Here is a 21,177-nt window from a genome sequence, read left to right on the forward strand (position 1 = left end):
TTTTCCGTTCAAAATTTAGCCTACTGTTCTGACTTGGTGGTGCACATTTTAGCCTGTAGCCTGTTTTTGGAGAAATGTTATCAAATATTGTAAGAGCTTTCATTGGCTGCTTAAACACCCCCCTTATTTATCCTAAGTTTCTGACTTGGTGTACTGGGAGAACACTAAGAATGGCCCATGTTCTGAATTCTGTCACTCAACATTTCAAAAGTGTTGAACAAATAGCTCCCTCGTGTGGTGTTAGAAGCAAAGTGAAACTCAGTGAATGAAGAGGAAAGTAAGTTGTCCCTCTAGTGGTGGTCTGTGAACTGAGGCTAAAATTTACTGATCAATGCTTTTCTGATGCCTTTTCTATGCTGAATACATCATTTACATAATACATCATTTGTCCAAACGTATGATTCTTAATCTAGATGAGCTCTACATACTACAGTATGTCCGTCCTAGTTCGCTCATAAATGTCTTAATCGAAATTACGGATTGCCCCTTATCCGCTCGTCTTCCCCACATGCTGTAGTTTGTACGTCTTAATTGTCAGTAGAAACCACCTTTTGTTTAAGCAAGTCAGCCATGTCACTTTTCTGTTTATTTTAAAGTCAGTAAATTAGGCTGAGTGAACTGTTTCGCTGCCTGACAAGGCTCCACTGATGGCCAGGTGTAGCAGTGGTAAGGTGGTGGGACTCTGCTGTTGGGGCAGCTTTTTGTAGGCCCTAACAGTTTGTGGTCACCGTGATTGTGTTGTTTATTATTGTTGTAGTGGCTTTGTTGGCAGTATGGCCCACCAAGATTTACATGCTAAAATCACCACTGGATATGGTACTTTAGTCAAATAAGAGCAGAGTAGAATATTTGAACATATCATGATAACTATTGCTGTCAATGTATTTATTTTATTTTTAGATAAAAAACAATATCTGCAAAAGGTTGAGCTATTTCCGTAGTGTGAATGTAAAGTGATGTCCTGTCTCCCTGAGGTATCCTTGTATCTCCTGTCTCCCTGTACTAGAGACGACTCGTGCACGAATGACCCGTCACTAAGAGCCGGCTCATGTAGGTGAACGTTGGGAGCCGGCTCATGTAGGTGAACGTTGGGAGCCGGCTCATGTAGGTGAACGTTGGGAGCCGGCTCATGTAGGTGAACGTTGGGAGCCGGCTCATGTAGGTGAACGTTGGGAGCCGGCTCATGTAGGTGAACGTTGGGAGCCGGCGCATGTAGGTGAACGTTGGGAGCCGGCGCATGTAGGTGAACGTTGGGAGCCGGCGCATGTAGGTGAACGTTGGGAGCCGGCTCGCATATCAGAAGAGCAAAATCTATTTATAAAAACATTTTAAGATAAGAAAAATCAAAAGATTTAAATTAATAGTATTAACAAATTAAAATAATGAAAATTATATAGGCCTAAATGCTCAAGCGTACACATTCGTTCTGTCTGCTCAGACTAACAGCCTCACCTGTTGTTCCTGTCAATCAGACACGCATTGTCAACCAATGAACCAAAGATGCGTGAGGGAGGGCCGAGCTAACTCACACAGTCACACACTTAGCAGCCGAGGAGAGAGAGGAAGGACAGCTGTGAAAACAACAGCTGGAAAATGAGTTGGATGCACAACATTTGGATGCATTTTAATAATGTAGACAATGTTAGAGCACAATGTAGAATTTGCCAAAACAAAATCTCATATAAAGCCGGTTCTACGCACAACCTACACCGGCATATGTGAACTGTGCACCCAACTGTGAAGCTAGCTGTAGCGGAGCTTCGAGAAACTAGCGGGCCTGCTAGTGATAGTGGTGGAGCCAGCACCTCCACACGTGGAGATGTATCCACTCGGTCAAGTAGGCCTATTCCGCGACCCACAGCAACACAGTCTTCTATGGACCAGTTTATGCCTGTAGCATAACAAGGCCAAATTGATATTGCATTGGCTAAAATGATTGCCACTGATTTCCAGCCATTTTCGATCGTGGAGGACAGAGGTTTTAGAAATTATAGCATTAGTCGAAATCCAATGTACACAATTCCAAGCAGGAAAACCCTTTCAAAATCACTTATTACACAACTGTACGAGAGCACGCAGGTTTCAGCGCAGGAAAGAGTCCAAAAAGCTACTTCAGTTTGCCTTACCACTGACTGTTGGACATCAAGGGTAACCACTTCTTACATGTCGGTTACATGTCACTTCATTGAAGATTTTTCGATGTCTAGCGGTCTTCTGGACTGCTTTGAGTTCAGCGATAGACACACGTTAGAGAACTTGGCCTCAGGGACCATTGAGAATAACAAGTAGATGGATAAGAGGTCTGTTGTGTTAGCAACATTGCAGCTAACATAACCATGTCAGTCTAAATGGACCCATCATCCATGTCTTGCCCACACAATCAACCTGATTGTATGAGATGCTCTGAAGGTGATGGAGCCCATTGTGTACAAAGTGGAAGCAGCTTTGGAGCACAGTAGGTGCTGAAAAACTAAAGTCTACACAACACCAGATTGGGATGCCTGAGCTGAGGCCTACACAAGACTGCACATCAAGGTGGAATTTAACATTTTATATGTTGAAGCGGTTTCTTGAGTCAAAGGATGCCATCATCTCTACCCTGGACATTGTCAATGCACCTGTTGATGCTATGACCCAAGAGGAATGGGAGGTGGTGGAAGAGGTGTGCAGAGTCCTGGAACCCTTTGAGCAGGTCACTATGGAGATCAGTGGAGAGAGGTACGTTAAGCAGTTATTACTGCATCGTTATTTAATCCAGTATTATTGTATGTATATGAGCAGTAGATGAGAATGTAGGATCAGTAGACAAAACATGAACTAATAAGTTACTGATCTCTCTTTTCAGCTATGCGACAGCTTCAGAAATGATACTCCTGTGTAAGGGTCTGCAGCGAATCACAGCCAGCCACCAGAGAGAAGCAAATGTAACCACAGGACATGTGACAGAGTTGATGGACACCCAATGTTCATCAATGGACAGAAAGATCCACAGATTGGAATATAATCACCTGCTATCAGAAACCGTTGCGTTTGACCCCAGGTTTAAGAAGTTAGCCTTCAGTGATGCCAGAGCGATTGATGAGGCTCTTCAAAAAATAACCTCAGCAGCAGGGAGGGACATCCCCAGCAGTCAGTTGGCTCAGACACCAGGGCAACAGGAAGAAGAGGGATCAGATGGAGCAGAAGCACCAGCAGTAGTGCCACAAACATCTGCTGTTTGACGAGAGAGCAACTGGGGATGCAGCACGAAGGAATCCCTCAGCAGATGCCATAATGGAGGTCCGTCCCTATTTGGAGGAGCCCCTCCAAAGGTCTGCAGATCCTCTGAGCTGGTGGAAGAACAAGGCCTCTGTCTACCCACGGCTTACTAAAGTCATGACAGGGAGACTCTGCATAGTGGCCACATCTGTTCCCTCTGAGAGGGTCTTCTCGAAAACGGGACAAATAATTACTGAGTGAAGAAACCGCGTCAGCCCCTCAAGTGAGGCAGCTGAGAGAAAAGAGGGACAAGTTTAATGTTTTAAGTTGGATGCTGCAGTTTTGCAAATTATTTTTGTTTGATATGGTGCAATATTCTATTATTCTGTTCAGATTGTATTCGTTTTGAATCGTAAGATTTATATGCACTTTGTTTGTATACATTAAAATGTTATATTTTAAATGCAAACGTTTTAATAGAATTCTTTGTCATAACAAACCAATGCATTTTTAAATACATTGTGGTTAAGATAGTTTGACAATGATTGTTGTTAAAACAATTAATTAAATTATACTCTCTCGCAAACGGTTTGACTTGAAAAAATACAAAAACATCTATTTTTTTTAAAGAGCCGTTTGGGAGCCTAAAGAGCCGGAATGCCCATCACTACCCTGTACCATATGTATCCATTCCATCCTGTTCCTTATGTCTTCTGTCCTCAGTGCTGCCTCAGCCTGCATGTTCCTACTGCCCTGTTGGTAGTAGCTAGTGCAAAGACACCAGTCCTCGTCTCCGTACCTACCGTCCAACCCTAAGCATTCACTCATTGTCATCAGTCCTTCCTCATATCATCTCCTACTTTCTGTCCATCTCTCCATCTACCTCCCTCTCTTTCTCCCTCCTTTCCGTCACCAACTCTCTCCCTGCTCAGCCCATGACCTGTAGGCTGCTACCGTTGCTTACAGTTTGTGCTTTTCATTCTGGCGGCAAAAGGGAAGTCTTGTCTTACCTTTGTTTGCCTTCAGTAGATTCCTGCACATTGCTGACAGTCTTTCTAATAATTTGCTAATACTGCTGTCTGTTGAGCTTTAGGCTGAAGAGAGATTATTTTGTCTGTAGATAGAGGAAGCATGTTAGTGGTAGAGATGCGTGATGTTCTTGCATGTAGACGAAGCTTCAGTTCTGGGTTTGATCAGGTTGAAGTTGAAACCAAGCCAGCCTCAGATGTAAGCGTAACGTCGCTGTGTGCTTTTCGATGGTAGCATCTTGTCAAAGCTTCAAGGGACCTACTTCTAGGTTGTTAGAGGTCACAGATTTTTCTTCCCTCAACCAAGTGGCACTCTCCTCACCCGTGTAATTGACTCTCAGGGTTTTCAGGGTGTTTTTGAGAGATGAAGCATAGAAGACTGGCATCTCCTAAGCCTTTAGTTGGGTATACAATAGAACACCATATTGCCAGTGGACATGTCACCTGCCTTGATGCAGTCAGAGTAAACACTAGAGGAAGATGAATACTGGGCAAACACTGACCATTCATTCACATATTCCATCTGAGAGGTCTTTGAAAGAGTGGACCTGTATAAGCCAACGTTAACCACACTTAATCTGATGTTGACAATCTGTGAGAGGATTTCTTCCAGTCATTATGATCCAAGGTATTATTAGAGCTAATCTCTGTGTAATCTCTGTGTAGCCATTTTCAAGATTTAAAAGTAGGCAAGTGTGGTGTGAAATACTGGGCTAGACATAGTTCATGTCTGCTGTTGGATGTTTGTCACAGCTGCCTTTCCTGGAGAGTAGACAGCTGCTTGTGTAATATAACTACCGTATGGCCACCAGCCACTCTACAAATAACATGGGCTTTGGCCAGTGAACAATAGATGGTGCTTTTATGAACAGAAACTCTAAAGGTTTGGGTCTGATACACAGTATCTCTGCGATTGGCTCCTCTTTTTACTATATGTGTGTTCAGTCTAATGGTGAGGAAGCTGAAACCGAAGCAAGTGGTGACCCACAGTTGCTGACACCATCAACCAGGAGTGCAATGGGAGGCCCTGACCCACCAGCCACCACCGCCTCCAGGCAGGAGAGCACAGAGGACCAGGGTCCCACCAGGAAGGTGGTTAGGGTTGTTAGGGGAGTGGTTAGCAGGGTCGTTCCTGGGGTGGATGAGCAGCCTCAAGCCTCCAGCACAGAGCCAGCTGAAGCTGCCCCTATAGCCACATCTGTACCCAAGACTTCGCTCCTCAGACAAGAAGGATAACATCTCCATGGGCCTGGCCAGCCTGATGGGCTGAGGAAGGAGCACCGGCCTCTCACCCTCACCCAGGACCGTAAGGAGGACAAAGAGGAGAAGGAAGTAGAGAGCCAGGAGCCTCTAGAGGAAAAAGCAGAGGAGGCCCACCTCCATGTCCACTTCTGCTCCTCCTCCATCTGTTCCTCCCATCCCAGCTCCCCCCAAATCAAACCCCCTCATCCCTCCAACAGGGTTCGTAGTTTATACCCACAGCCAAAGCCAACCCCTCGGCCCTCCAAGCTTCATTCCTGCCCCAAAACAAAATCCTCTTGCCCGGCCCCCAGGTTTCATCCCTGCCTCCCTATCCGACCCTATTGCTCCCCTTCCAGGGTTAGTTCCTGCCTCTCGCTCATTGGCTGTAGAGAAACCAGAGGTACAGAGTGCTTGCCTTCAAATGTCTGCCTCATAGAGTATTACAGTCAATGGAGCATGCGGTTCTGATGTGTGCACTGAACACTTATTAACCTGTTCTCACCTGTGTTGGTGATGTGACCTACTGTAGGTTCTGGAGCTGGTCCCTACAGAGGAGAACCACAGGCGTCTGAGGAAGAACCTCACCGGAGCTGTCTCTACTGTAACATCCTCTCTTTCAGCCTGTATGTCTGCCTGATCTGCTGTGCTATTACCCAGTCTTACCTTGCCATGGGTCCGTGCCACCCTGCTGTGCATCAGCATGGGGACAGGTGCACTGTCTGATGTAGCCCCAAACGGGTGTTGCCCACGAGCAGCAGGGTTTGAATTATGGAGGTACCCTGTGGTGTTGTAACTGGAACCCTGACTAGCAGCATCGGTGTGATGTCTTTTCAGTTTAGTGTATGTAGCCTACATCAGTCTGTCATATGGCCTCCTATCATGGCTTAGGAGCTCTCCTTAGTCCTATGGATAAGGTCTCGTATGAATAAGGCTCCTGTGTGGGTCCTCATTTACCCGATCCACAGGAATATCTATGTTCTGACATGTATGTATTCTGTCCTTTTGGCATTCACTTTCTGACAAATGGGTTTTAATTTCCCCTGAGGTTGAAGTCTGTTTTCTTTAATGTTGGATTGAGACTGTACCTGTTGATCCCAGCTCTCACATCCACTCTAAAAACACAGTTTTAATATCTCCTCAGTCCTCCTTCTGCAGTCTTCTTTTCTGTGTCTCTGTGTGTTTCGTCTCCGCTTGCTGCTGTCTGCGTATCCGGTGGCGGCCTCTCAGGTACTATCCGTCCCCTATCACTGCTCTCACACAAGGCTTGGCTGAAGTGTGTGCTCATGTTTCGTGCTGGAGTGTTCGCCTGCTCTTTTAACAGACCTCTCCGTCCCCTACCCCTGTCTGACCCCCTAGGGGTTCTGCATGCACCCCATACTTGTTCCCTCACCATGTTGCTGTGGACTGAATTCTTTCCCTCTGTCCGTGCAGCAGTGCAGGAAGTCCCAGTAATGACCTACCCTCTCCCACAGAGACGGCCTTGGCTGGACATAATCATTTAGACTGGTAAAGCTAGAAGGATTATTGCGTTCTTTCAGTTGACCACAGTGATTTATTTTGTTTTTCACAGCCAACCTTTCACCCAAATTCACAATAGATACTTGGCTGTTGGCATGTGTTTGAACATGCAGTATGGTCCTTAAAGTTGACCTCTGGATTGACCCCCTCTTCCTGCCCTCCTCCAGACATGGGTGGATCAGGACCATGTGGCCCTCCTGGCCCACATGGCTGCCTCTCAACCCAAGGTCTGCCCACTGCTATGCCTGACTGCAATACCCCATGCATCTCCCTCAGTCCTGCCCTGGACGTGTGTGTGTGTGTGTGTGTGTGTGTGTGTGTATATCACAGAGCCTACATCCTCAGCAGGGATTTTGTATCTGTGATGAACTGGTAGAATATTGAGAAACTCATGAAATACATGACTTATTAATTTTACCATGTCTAGTAGGTTTACAGTGAGTGTATGCTTGTCTAGTGATTTTCAGATCCTGTTAGAGGAAAACCTAGTAACTCAAATTGCACGAGTTAATCCACCGATTAATTGTCATATGATGTTTGTTCATATTATATCTCTTTCACATTCTTCATAAATATTTGTGGTGAAGTGCTGATATGCAGCCAGTACAGTCATGTGTTGTGCTGTGTAATGATGTTTGGTTATGTAGCAGGCTTTATTCGTGACTCCCTATCCTTTCTGTGAGTGGGCTCTCAGTACTTTGGTGGCAGGGGGTGATATCAAATTGTATTTGTCACATACACATGGTTAGCAGATATTAATGCGAGTGTAGCGAAATGCTTGTGCGTCTAGTTCCGACAATGCAGTAATAACCAACGAGTAATCTAACCTAACAATTCCACAACTACTACCTTATACACACAAGTGTAAAGGGATAAGGAATATGTACATAAAGATGTATGAATGAGTGATGGTACAGAATGGCATAGGCAAGATGCAGTAGATGGTATCGAGTACAGTATATACATATGAGATGAGTAATGTAGGGTATGGAAACATAGAAGTGGCTAGTGATACATGTATTACATAAATATGGCAATATGCAGTAGATGATATAGAGTACAGTATATACATATGAGATGAGTATGTTTAAAGTGGCTAGTGATACATTTTTTACATCAATTCCCATTATTAAAGTGGCTGGAGTTGAGTCAGTGTGTTTGCAGCAGCCACTCAATGTTAGTGGTGGCTGTTTAACAGTCTGGCCTTGAGATAGAAGCTGTTTTTCAGTCTCTCGGTCCCTGCTTTGATGCACCTGTACTGACCTCGCCTTCTGAATGATAGCGAGGTGAACAGGCAGTGGCTCGGGTGGTTGTCCTTGATGATCTTTATGGCCTTCCTGTGACATCGGGTGGTGTAGGTGTCCTGGAGGGCAGGTAGTTTGCCCCCGGTGATGCGTTGTGCAGACCTCACTACCCTCTGGAGAACCTTACGGTTGTGGGTGGAGCAGTTGCCATACCAGGCAGTGATACAGCCCGACAGGATGCTCTCGATTGTGCATCTGTAGAAGTTTGTGAGTGCTTTTGGTGATAAGCCAAATTTCTTCAGCCTCCTGAGGTTGAAGAGGGTGCTGCTGCGCCTTATTCACGATGCTGTCTGTGTGGGTGGACCAATTCAGTTTGTCTGTGATGTGTACGCCAAGGAACTTAAAACTTACTACCCTCTCCACTACTGTCCCATCGATGTGGATAGGGGGGTACTCCCTCTGCTGTTTCCTGAAGTCCACAATCATCGCCTTTTGTTGACGTTGAGTGTGAGGTTATTTTCCTGACACCACACTCCGAGGGCCCTCACCTCCTCCCTGAAGGCAGTCTCGTCTGCTGGTAAACACACACAGTAGAGACTAGTGGGCCATGAGGGGCTTTCTGGAGGCCAGGTGGGGGTTTGGTAAGGTAAGAGTGTGGGGGGAGTGTTCCAGGTGTTCCATGGGGAAGAACAAAACTCCTCCTCCCTCACAGAGAGGATGACACTGCAATGCAAAACCAGAGCCCATTTCCCACTTGTTCCTGTCCTCCAGTTCAAAGATGTCTGGTTGCTGAGGATGTCAACCTTTCTACTGGTGTTGCTAATACATCTATCTCAGTCATATCTCTGGGTATACATACAGAGCAGTCGGGAAGTATTCAGACCCCTTTACTTTTTATACATTTTGTTACATTACAGCCTCATTATAAAATTGATTAAAAAAACATGTTTTACTCATCAATCTACACATGATACCCCATAAGGACAAAGCAAAACACTTTTTTTTTTCTTCAAATGTGTAAAAAACTGAAATCACATTTAAATAAGTATTCTGACCGTTTACTCAGCATTTTGTTGAAGCATCTTTGGCAGTGATTTCAGCCTCAAGTCTTCTTGGGTATGATGCGACAAGCTTGGCACACCTGTATTTGGGGGGTTTCTCTCATTCTATGCAGATCCTCTCAGGCCCCGTCAGGTTGGATGGGGAGTGTTGCTGCACAGCTATTTTCAGGTCTCCAGAGATGTGCGATTGGGTTCAAGTCTGGGCTCTGGCTGGGCCACTCAAGGACATTGAGACTTGTCCCAAAGCCACTCCTGTGTTGGCCCAGAGGGAAGAATCTTGGTGGTTCCAAACTTCTTCCATTTAAGTATGACGGAGGCCACTGTGTTCTTGCGGCCTTTCGATGCTGCAGAAATGTTTTGTTACCCTTCCCCAGATCTGTGCCTCGACACAATCCTGTCTCTGTGCTCTACGGACACTTCCTTTGACCCCATGGCTTGGTTTTTGCGCTGACATTCACTGTCACCAATGGGACCTTTTTTATTTTGACAGGTGTGTGTGTGCCTTTCCAAATCATGTCCAATCAATTTAATTTACCATAGGTGGACTCCAGTCATGTTGTAGAAACATCTCAAGGATGATCACTGGAAACAGGATGCACCTGAGCTCAATTTCGAGTCTCCCTAGCAAAGGGGCTGAATATTTACGTAAATAAGGTACCGGTATGTTTAAAAAAAAAAAAAAAAAATACATTTGCAAGAAAATGAAACCTGTTTTCGCTTTGTCATTATGGGGTATTTTGTGTAGATTGATTAAAACATTTTTTAAAATCTATTTTTAGAAAAAGGCTGTAACATAACAAAGTGTTGAAAAAGTCGAGGGGTCTGAGTACTTTCCAACTGCACTGTACACCTCTGCGCCTGTCTTCTAGCTTTTCTTCTTTTAGAAATGTACTAACCCTGTCTGGGCCTGCTCTCTCACAGGTGAAGACTGAGGAGCAGATAGCTGCTGAGAAGGCCTGGTACGGGACTGAGAAAGTATGGCTGGTTCACAAGGATGGATTTTCCTTGGGTTAGTAGAGATGAACGCCACCATTCACCCCAATATGATCAACATTTATGCATCTTCAATTTGCTCTTGATACTGACTGAAGTAGTATATTGGTATTGAATTTGTAAATGTGTTCAGTATAACACATGATGCAGCCTAGACAAACATTTTCTCTGTGGCTATAGATCATAATGATACTGAATCATCTGTTCTGACTGGTCACCACAGCGACCCTGTTGAAGACAGAGCCAGGCAGTCTGCCAGAGGGGACAGTCAAGATCAGACTGGAGAGCGACGGCTCGTTGCTGGATGTGGATGAGGATGATGTGGAGAAGGTAAACCTAAACTCACCAAAATGTACATGGTGATTGGCCCCTGTAATGCACCTAATTTTAATTGTTCTCATATTGGATCCGAGTACTTTTATTGGGTCATTATCTGAAGAGAAGAGTCTGTGGCGTATCACCTCTGAACGCCATCCTCTAACCCATATGTCTAGGCAAACCCTCCATCGTTTGACCGCGTGGAGGACCTGTCCTCACTGCAGTACCTCAATGAGTCCAGTGTGATGCACTCCCTGCGCCAGCGCTACGGGGGCAACCTCATCCACACCCAAGCTGGACCCAACATGGTGGTCATCAACCCCATCAGCGCTCCCTCCATGTACTCTGAGAAGGTACTGTCCTGGGTGGAGCCTGCGGTTAGCAGGATAGAGGGGATATATTCTAGGAGAGTAGCAAGTACACCAGAGTTTTTACATTTTAAATTATTATACAACTTTCTTGGGTATCTGCAGGAAGGGTAACACCGTAGTCAATCGGTCAATACTATAATAATACTCTTAGTAAAAATGTTCATCTGTAATTTACACTGTAGAAATGTTGAGGATTGAAAGGTTCAAAACATTTGTGAAACATTATAGCACAGTTGAAAAATATGTAAATTAGAATTGATGGTCTTAAGACATGCTGTAGATGGGAGCTGAAGGGTGGGACTTAAAAGGAATAAAAACAAATAAAATAAGATAACTAATGTAAAAAATACTGTCTGAATTGTATGTATAAACTGGAAGTGGAAGCCTAAGTATTGTTGTCCATTAGTTTACTCCAGTTAGGGGAGGGTGGCAGGGTTAGGGGAGGGGTGGCAGGGTTAGGGGACATAATAAGGAAGGAAAAAACATGTAAACAAATGTATATGGGGGGTTGGAAATGATGCAGACAATTACATTGATAGAACCCATAATCTATCTACAATATTAAAGCTGAACTACCCGTGTAAGGACATCAGGAATAAAATTGTAGACTTGCACAAGGCTGGGATGGGCTACAGGACAATAGACAAGCAGCTTGGTGAGAAGGCAACAACTGTTGGCGCAATTATTAGAAAATGGAAGAAGTTCAAGATGACGGTCAATCACCCTCGGTCTGGGGCTCCATGCAACCTCGTGGGGCATCAATGATCATGAGGAAGGTGAGGGATCAGCCCAGAACTACACGGCAGGACCTGATCAATGACCTGAAAAGAGCTGGGACCACAGTCTCAAAGAAAACCATTAGTATCACACTACGACGTCATGGATTAAAATCCTGCAGCGCACGCAAGGTCCCCCTGCTCAAGCCAACGCATGTCCAGGCCCGTCTGAAGTTTGCCAATGACCATCTGGATGATCCAGATGGTGGAATGGGAGAAGGTCATGTGGTCTGATGAGACAAAAATAGAGCTTTTTGGTCTAAACTCCACTCGCTGTGTTTGGAGGAAGAAGGATGAGTACAACCCCAAGAACACCATCCCAACCATGAAGCAATGGAGGTGAAAACATAATTCTTTGGGGATGCTTTTCTGCAAAGGGGACAGGACGACTGCACCGTATTGAGGGGAGGATGGATGGGGCCATGTATCGCAAGATCTTGGCCAACAACCTCCTTCCCTCAGTAAGAGCATTGAAGATGGGTCGTGGCTGGGTCTTCCAGCATGACAACGACCCGAAACACACAGCCAGGGCAACTAAGGAGTGGCTCTGTAAGAAGCATCTCAAGGTCCTGGAGTGGCCTAACCAGTATCCAGACCTGAACCCAATAGGAAATCTTTGGAGGGAGCTGAAAGTCCGTATTGCCCAGCGACAGCCCCGAAACCTGAAGGATCTGGAGAAGGTCTGTATGGAGGAGTGGGCCAAAATTCCTGCTGCAGTGTGTGCAAACCTAGTCAAGAATAACAGGAAACGTATGATCTCTGTAATTGCAAACAGGTTTCTGTACCAAATATTAAGTTCTGCTTTTCTGATGTCATGCAATACAATGCAAATTAATTACTTAAAAATCATACAATGTGATTTTTGTGATAAAAATTAAAGACCTCTACATGCTTTGTAAGTAGGAAACACTGCCGATTTTGCAGGTTATCAAATACATGTTCTCCCCACTGTATGTACACCAGAAAGAGCACGTGGGACTGGATTTGTTGAATTGGAGAGGTTTTATATGGTGAGAATGACACTCTCCTCACCTCTCTCTTTCTCTCTCTCTCTCTAGGTGATGCACATGTTTAAGGGGTGCAGAAGGGAGGACACAGCGCCTCACATCTATGGCGTGGCCCAGTCAGCCTATAGGAATCTGTTGACTACCCGTCAGGACCAGTCCATTGTGCTTCTGGGAAAGAGTGGCAGCGGCAAGACCACCAACTGTCAACACCTGGTTCAGTACCTGGTCACCATCGCCGGCAGCACTGGCAAGACCTTCTCTGGTAGGTTTTGAGGGGAATGAACATGCAGTACGTTACAGAACAACTTATTTACATTTTTAATTTGAAAGTCCATTTATTTGCCTGCTATTCCCTATTTGGCCTGTTTCTGTATGTCTCCCAGCGGAGAAGTGGCAGGCAGTCTACACCATCCTGGAGGCCTTTGGGAACAGCTCCACCTCCATGAATGGAAACGCCAGTCGCTTCTCTCACATCGTGTGCCTGGATGTTGACCAGGCTGGTCAGGTGGCCTCGGCCTCCATTCAGACCATGCTGTTAGAGAAGTCAAGAGTGACCAGGCGGCCAGAGGGAGAGTCCACTTTCAATGTCTTCTACTATATGATGGCTGGAGCTGACAGTTCTCTCAAGTAAGCTGTCATCTTCAGACCTCTGTGTGGAGTGGACCTTCACCCTTGCCGAACACTCGCTTCCTCTCTTTCTCTGCTCCCTCTTTTACCTTTCTCCCTTACACCTCTCCATCTTTTTCTCTCTCTCACTCTGTCCTTCATTTACTTTAAAGTGTCTTGAGTTTTGAAGGACAGAAAGTCTCATAGTTCTGTCATGTATACTCTTGTCATTGTGACTGAATGACAGCTTGTCTCATATTGCCTACCCAGGACTAAGCTGCACTTCAACCACTTTGCCGAAAACAGTGCTTTCGGAATCGTGCCTCAACCCAAGGTAACTTTATCCAGGGCCCCAAGGACTTTGTGGGAAAGACCTTGTGTCAGGAAAGTTTTATTTGGTTTTGTATGAATAGACTCGTACTGCTTTTTATACGAGTGTTTTTTAAATTTGATTTGGTGCTGTATTTCCTATGTAACTTGTTGTGTAATTGTGAGATGCAGAGCTCCCAATGGAGCTGTTAAAATAAAGGTACTTCTAGTAAATCCAGTCCATATTAACACCTGTCGTTTCTCCCCCCATGCTCGCCCAGTCTGAAGACAAGCAGCGGGCCTCCCAGCAGTTCACCAAGCTGCAGGCAGCCATGAAGGTCCTGGGCATCAGTGGGGAGGAGCAGAGGGCCTTCTGGCTAGTCCTGGGGGCCATCTACCACCTAGGAGCTGCAGGAGCCACCAAGGGTAAGGAGCCTACTCTGAGACCGTGTCAGATGGTCAGTCCAGAGGCTAATAATGCAGCTGCATTCTGTATTTATATTCCATGAAAAACTTACATGGCAGATGCATGTTTTCTGTATTCAACTAAAATATAATACATTTTCATAGTGTAGTTGAAAGAGTAAAGCCAAGCAAAGAGACACTGGGTGTATTCTGAAATAACAGAATTCATGGTGTTGCCATCTATCCAGGGTCTTTTGTTTGTTTCAAGGAGCTTTTCAAGCTGAGAATATTGATAACATTTATGTGACAGTTGTGAAGTTTATGAGCACTTTCAATAATGACATGTTTTACCATCTGCAGGGGAGATGTTCATTGCATTTCTTTACCGTTCAGCCATGCGCAACACAAGTATCAAAATGGTTGGTGTCAGTTTGAGACAGTCGGGCGACAACTAAAGAGTTTTAAGTGTTCCAACTCAAGAAGCAAAAAGTCCCAGCCCAACTTCAGCCTTACGCTGACTAAATGCCTTGTCATTGGAAAGCTCTGTGTCTGTTAGCTGCTGTGCCTCCGCAGAGGACAAACCCATTGTGTTTGACTGCTAAACTCAGCAAAAAAAGTAACGTCCCTTTTTCAGGACCCTGTCTTTCAAGGTAATTTGTAAAAATCCAAATAACTTCACAGATCTTCATTGTAAAGGGTTTAAACACTGTTTCCCATGCTTGTTCAATGAACCATAAACAATTAATGTACATGCACCTATGGAACGGTCGTTAAGACACTAACAGCTTACAGACGGTAGGCAATTAAGGTCACAGTTATGAAAACTTAGGACACTAAAGAGGCCTTTCTACTGACTCTGAAAAACACCAAAAGAAAGATGGCCAGGGTCCCTGCTCGTCTGCGTGAACGTGCCTTAGGCATGCTGCAAGGAGGCATGAGGACTGCAGATGTGGCCAGGGCAATAAATTGCAATGTCCTTACTGTGAGACGCCTAAAACAGCGCTACAGGGAGACAGGATGGACAGATGATAGTCCTCGCAGTGGCAGACTACGCGTAACAACACCTGCACAGGATCGGTAAATCCTAACATCAGGATGGCAACAACTGCCTGAGTTACACCAGGAATGCACAATCCCTCCATCAGTGCTCAGACTGTCTGCAAGTGCTCTTCACTGACGAGTCGCGGTTTTGTCTCATCAGAGGTGATGGTCGGATTTGCGTTTATCGTCGAAGGAATGAGCGTTACACTGAGGCCTGTACTCTGGAGCAGGATTGATTTGGAGGTTGAGGGTCCATCATGGTCTGGGGTGCGGGTCACAGCATCATTGGACTGAGCTTGTTGTCATTGCAGGCAATCTCAACGCTGTGCGTTACAGGGAAGACATCCTCCCTCATGTGGTACCCTTCCTGCAGGCTCATCCTGACATGACCCTCCAGCATGACAATGCCACCAGCCATACTGCTCGTTCTGTGCGTGATTTTCTGCAAGACAGGATGTTCTGCCATGGCCAGCAAAGAGCCCGGATCTCAATCTCATTGAGCATGTCTGGGACTTGTTGGATCGGAGGGTGAGGGCTAGGGCCATTCCCCCAGAAATGTCTGGGAACTTGCAGGGGCCTTGGTGGAAGAGTGGGATAACATCTCACAGCAAGAACTGGCCAACCTGGTTCAGTCCTTGAGGAGGAGATGCACTGCAGTACTTAATGCAGCTGGTGGCCACACCAGATACTGACTGTTATTTTGATTTTGACCCCCCCTTTGTTCAGGGACACCTTATTCCATTTCTGTGGAACTTGTTCAGTTTGTCTCATTTGTTGAATCTTATGTTCATACAAATATTTACAAATGTTAAGTTTGCTGACAATAAACGCAGTTCACAGTGAGAGGACTTTTTGTTTTGTTGCAGAGTTTATTTGCCTGACAGCCCAGAACGAGACAGATTGTTTACACTGTACTAATTGAAATGAATGTGTGAGCAGTTGGAATGCTTATTCACATGGTCTAACATTGCCTTCTCTGCAGTGTCAGTCATAGAGGAAATTGGAAATGATCCCAAACAAACATCCTTCTGGGTGTTTTTGTCTTCTACTGTTTTGACCTCCTTCTCTTCCTCTCTGTCTCTGAAGTGTTATTTGGCTGTTAATTGGTTAATTGGATTCCAGGCTGTATCACAACCGGCCATTATTGGGAGTTCCATAGGGCGGCTCACAATTGGCCCAGTGTTGTCCGGGTTTGGCCGGGGTCATGTTAAATAAGAATTTGTTCTTAACTGACTTGCCTAGTTAAATAAATAAATAAATGCATACAATAAAAAATAAAGATACATATTTGTTGGGTTACAATCTGCCAGATCAGATTGACCAAAAAAATCTCTGTTGCCACTTGGTGGAAATATGTTAACACTTGCTGCCCTACCCTATAATACTACAACATCTTTGTCGTCTTATAGAGAGTTTAGAAATGGGTGAGTTCAGTAGAGGTTTGATGAAGCACCCTAATGATAAGCAGTGCAGTTTGACTAGGTAACACCAGAGGGCAGCATAGACCTTTATTTATCATGAGTTTCAGTGTCAATACACTAAAGAAGTGCATGACTTTATCCACCTGCTCTCAGTAGATCCGAATGAACGGGAGGCTGATTGGGTATTCTGACAAGTGTGGGCTGTTCTACTCCTCAACTCTCAGTCCATTGTTTTCCAATGAAGCTCCTGAATGCAGTGTGTTGGTCAGACCCTGTTAAAGCATGCCCGTTGCTGCTGTTAGAGTGGTGTTTGTCTTTTCATGTACTGTATACATTGCTACTGTTGCTCCAACTGTTCTGTTCTAACGACCTGTTCTTACTTGCATGTTGCATGCTGCACCCCTTGCATTGCAGACGCAGACAAAGGTAAAAACACCCCTCTCCATATTGTTATGTTCTGACTGCTTTTATCACTGTGAGCTGACATGGTGTCATTAGCATTTTAATGAAGTTCTAAGTCCTTTTCTTTAATTGCCTTCTGGCTTGTCACAACATGGTGGCATGTGACGCTCTCATAGGCCCGATGAAACAGGGAGATACCAGCGTTCCCCAGTCAGTCGCCCTCTTAAGTGTCTGAGGGAGGGTTCCTCTCCAATACCACTGAAATTAAAACCCACTTCTATCCACTCTCATCACCCATCCACCAGACATGGTTTGCAGACCGAGGCTCGTGTTTCTGCAACTTCATACTTTGGAATGATAGTCCCTGTAATTATTTCCTCTGGATGAAGGACTTAGCTGTGAGAAAAATAACATTGAAAGAAATGTAGGAGCTTTCAGAACTACGTTAAATGGTATTGACAAAAAAGCTTTCAGCTAATGGAACTGTAGAAGAGAATTTAGAATATGTACTACTTAGATGCACAGTACCTTGAATGTGGTTTGAATAGGCTACATTTCACTATCCTGATGAGGTTATTATTAGCTCTTCTACTATCACAGTTGTGTTAGCCTGGGAAGGGTCGACTTGACCCAGACACACACCGCCTCTGTCAATAACTGTATTCTCCTGTCGTGGATAGACATACTGTCCCCATGGTTGTTGGCAGAGGAGATAATGGTTGCATTTCTGTTTGTCTCAGCCGGTAGGAAACAGTTTGCACGTCATGAATGGGCGCAGAAGGCTGCCTACCTGCTGGGCTGCACTCTAGAAGAGCTCTCCTCCTCCATCTTCAAGCACCAGGCCAAGGGCCCCCTGCCCAGAGCCAGCTCTATACGTCAGGGGACAGACGATGCAGCAGGAGACTTCTCAGGTACACCTGGGACTACACACACATGGCCCCTCAGCTCATCACCTAGGGGACACGCTACTCTGAAAGTTGAAGCTTATCCAAGCAATGACTACCGCAGTCCCATAGTGGTTATTGATGGGTAGGTATACAACAAATATCAGGAGGATTTTTAGGAAGTCTTCCTTATGCATTGCCCTTGAAATAAGAATTGAATTCCATAGATAATTTTCACATCTACAGTACCTCAGTTTTATCAGGGGTTGACACACATACTTTGAAGGACATACATGCAGTCAGAACCGTATCACTGGAGAACTGGACAGTTAGCCTTTATTTGACCTTGTCCTCTCTTCCAAAACGCAGAGCCACCTTTAGCTCAGTAGCTATTCCTGGATATGGTAGATGGTATCATTCTGGCCCTGTACTCTGAACCTTCCTAGATTACACTGCTTTGTGGCCAGACTCAGACTTGCCAGCTGTTCTCAGATCAAAACACACAACATCCATGCCTCATGGCACTGGGCACCTGGTAAACCTTACTGGCATGGGATAGCTTTCTCATCTACGCAAAGGTTTACCAGATGCACACTGCAATGAGGCGTACATGTGGATGTGTGTGGTTTGATCTGAGCACTGCTGACAAGTCGGTCTAAACTTTCCTTACTCTGCTTTGTGAGTAGAATACAGAGCCAGTAGGATACAATAATGTTGCCACCCATAAGACATGGTTGGGATTTCCCGGTCTTCCTCTGTTACTAGGTGTAGCCGGTTTCATGCAGTTATCCCATTTCAAATCAAATTGATTTATATAGCCCTTCGTACATCAGCTGATATCTCAAAGTGCTGTACAGAAACCCAGCCTAAAACCCCAAACAGCAAGCAATGCAGGTGTAGAAGCACGGTGGCTAGGAAAAACTCCCTAGAAAGGCCAAAACCTAGGAAGAAACCTAGAGAGGAACCAGGCTATGTGGGGTGGCCAGTCCTCTTCTGGCTGTGCCGGGTGGAGATTATAACAGAACATGGCCAAGATGTTCAAATGTTCATAAATGACCAGCATGGTCGAATAATAATAAGGCAGAACAGTTGAAACTGGAGCAGCAGCACAGTCAGGTGGAAGTTGAAACTGGAGCAGCAGCATGGCCAGGTGGACTGGGGACAGCAAGGAGTCATCATGTCAGGTAGTCCTGGGGCATGGTCCTAGGGCTCAGGTCCTCCGAGAGAGAGAAAGAAAGCGAGAAGGAGAATTAGAGAACGCACGCTTAAATTCACACAGGACACCGAATAGGACAGGAGAAGTACTCCAGATATAACAAACTGACCCCAGCCCCCCGACACAAAACTACTGCAGCATAAATACTGGAGGCTGAGACAGGAGGGGTCAGGAGACACTGTGGCCCCATCCGAGGACACCCCCGGACAGGGCCAAACAGGAAGGATATAACCCATTTCAAATGTCACACTCACTGGAGTGAGCCGAGCATTCCATGCCTCTGCTATGAACAGTGCTTTCGGAAAGTATTCAGATCCCTTTCCATTTTCCACATTTTGTTACGTTACAGCCTCATTCTAAAAATGTTCAAATATTTTTTCCCCCATCATAATGACAAAGCAACAACAGGCTTTTAGATTTTTTTTGCAAATTTATCAAATAAAAAAACAACTGAAATATTACGTTTACATAAGTATTCAGACACTTTACTCAGTACTTTGTTGAAGCACCTTTGGTAGCAATTACAATCTTGGCACGTATTTGGGGAGTTTCTCCCATTCTTCTCTGCAGATCCTCTTAAACTCTGTTAGGTTGGAAGGTGAGCGTCTCTGCACAGCTATTTTAAGGTCTTTCCAGAGATGTTCAAGTCCGGGCTCTGGCTGGGTCACTCAAGGACATTGAGACTTGTCCCGAAGCCACTCCTGTGCTGTCTTGGCTGCGTGCTTAGCATCGTCGTCCTGTTGGAAAGTGAACCTTCACCCCAGTCTGAGGTCCAGAGCAGGTTTTAATTTCTCTGTACTTTGGTACATTCATCTTTCCCTGGATTCTGACTAGTCTCCCATTAACTGCCTCTGAAAAACATCCCCAAAGCATGATGTTGCCACCACTATGCTTCACTGTAGGGATGGAGCCAGGTTTCCTCCAGGTGTGATGCTTGGTATTCCGGCCAAAGATTTCAATCTTGATTTCATCAGACCAGAGAATCTTGTTTCTCATGGTTTGAGAGTCTTTATGGGACTTCTGGGCCTTCCGTCTGGCCACTCTACCATAAAGGCCTGTTTGGTGGAGTGCTGCAGAGATGTTTGTCCTTCTGGAAGGAACTCTGGAGCTCTGTCAGAGTGACCATCTGGTTCTTGGTCACCTCCCAGACCAAGGCCATTCTCTGCTGATTGCTCAGTTTGGCCTGGCGGCCAGCTGTAGGAAGAGTCTTGGTGGTTCCCTTCCCCAGATCTGTGCCTCAACACAATCCTCTCTCGGAGCTCTACGGATAATTCCTTCGACCTCATGGCTTGGTTTTTGCTCTGACACACAGTCGACTGCGGGACCTTATATAGACAGATGTGTGCCTTTCCAAATCATGTCCATTCAATTGAATTTACCACACGTGTACTCCAAGTTGAAGCATCTCAAGGATGATCAATGGAAACAGGATGCACGGGAGCTCAATTTTGAGTCTCATAGCAAATGGTCTGAATACTTATGTAAATAAGCTAATTGAGATGTATATTTGTAATAATTTGCAAGAATTTCTAAAATCCTGTTTTCAATTTGTCATTATGGGGTATTGTGTGTAGATTGCTGATTTTTAAAAATATTTTAAATATCCATTTTAGAATAAGGCTGTAACATAACAAAATGTGGAAAAAATCAAGGGGTCTGAATACTTTCCGAAGGCCCTCTATGTTGTCTGATCTGATGATGGGGACGTTGTTATGAATTTGTCTCTTCATCTATTCTCCCACCAGGTTCCAAGGCCACAGCCATGGAGTGTTTAGAAGCCATGGCATCTGGGCTGTACTCAGAGCTCTTCACCCTCCTTGTCTCCCTCATCAACCGGTTAGTCACCACTTTACCAGGGAGATGACGCAAGCATGCACCACTACAGCTCGTTCTCTGATTTTTTTTGGTGTGTGTGTGTGTGTGTGTGTGCCAGTGCTCTGAAGTCCAGCCAGCACTCTCTGTGCTCCCTGCTCATTGTGGACACCCCGGGCTTCCAGAACCCTCGCCTGGCCAAGCGGGAGCGCGGAGCCACCTTTGAAGAGCTCTGCCATAACTACACCCAGGAGCGCCTGCAGACACTGTTCTATCAACGCACCTTTGTACAGGAGCTAGAGAGATACAAAGAGGTAGCTTAATA

At 45.3% G+C, this 21,177-nt stretch overlaps 1 protein-coding gene across 1 annotated transcript in view; it reads left to right on the top strand.

Annotated features, from left to right (window-relative positions):
- The window catches only part of LOC115105774 (unconventional myosin-XVIIIa-like), a 113,215-nt gene that overhangs the window by 25,890 nt on the left and 66,148 nt on the right, over nt 1-21,177 (top strand). The window contains exons 3-13 of the mRNA XM_029628146.2: nt 10,213-10,300; nt 10,508-10,614; nt 10,779-10,955; nt 12,808-13,018; nt 13,140-13,383; nt 13,633-13,696; nt 13,953-14,097; nt 16,953-16,964; nt 17,681-17,851; nt 20,786-20,876; nt 20,974-21,166. Coding sequence (XP_029484006.2) covers nt 10,213-10,300; nt 10,508-10,614; nt 10,779-10,955; nt 12,808-13,018; nt 13,140-13,383; nt 13,633-13,696; nt 13,953-14,097; nt 16,953-16,964; nt 17,681-17,851; nt 20,786-20,876; nt 20,974-21,166 — 1,503 coding nt within the window. The remainder of the gene's footprint in view (nt 1-10,212; nt 10,301-10,507; nt 10,615-10,778; nt 10,956-12,807; nt 13,019-13,139; nt 13,384-13,632; nt 13,697-13,952; nt 14,098-16,952; nt 16,965-17,680; nt 17,852-20,785; nt 20,877-20,973; nt 21,167-21,177) is intronic.

The sequence above is a fragment of the Oncorhynchus nerka genome, linkage group LG22 (genome assembly GCF_034236695.1).
Source record: "Oncorhynchus nerka isolate Pitt River linkage group LG22, Oner_Uvic_2.0, whole genome shotgun sequence".
Classification (NCBI taxonomy): domain Eukaryota; kingdom Metazoa; phylum Chordata; class Actinopteri; order Salmoniformes; family Salmonidae; genus Oncorhynchus; species Oncorhynchus nerka.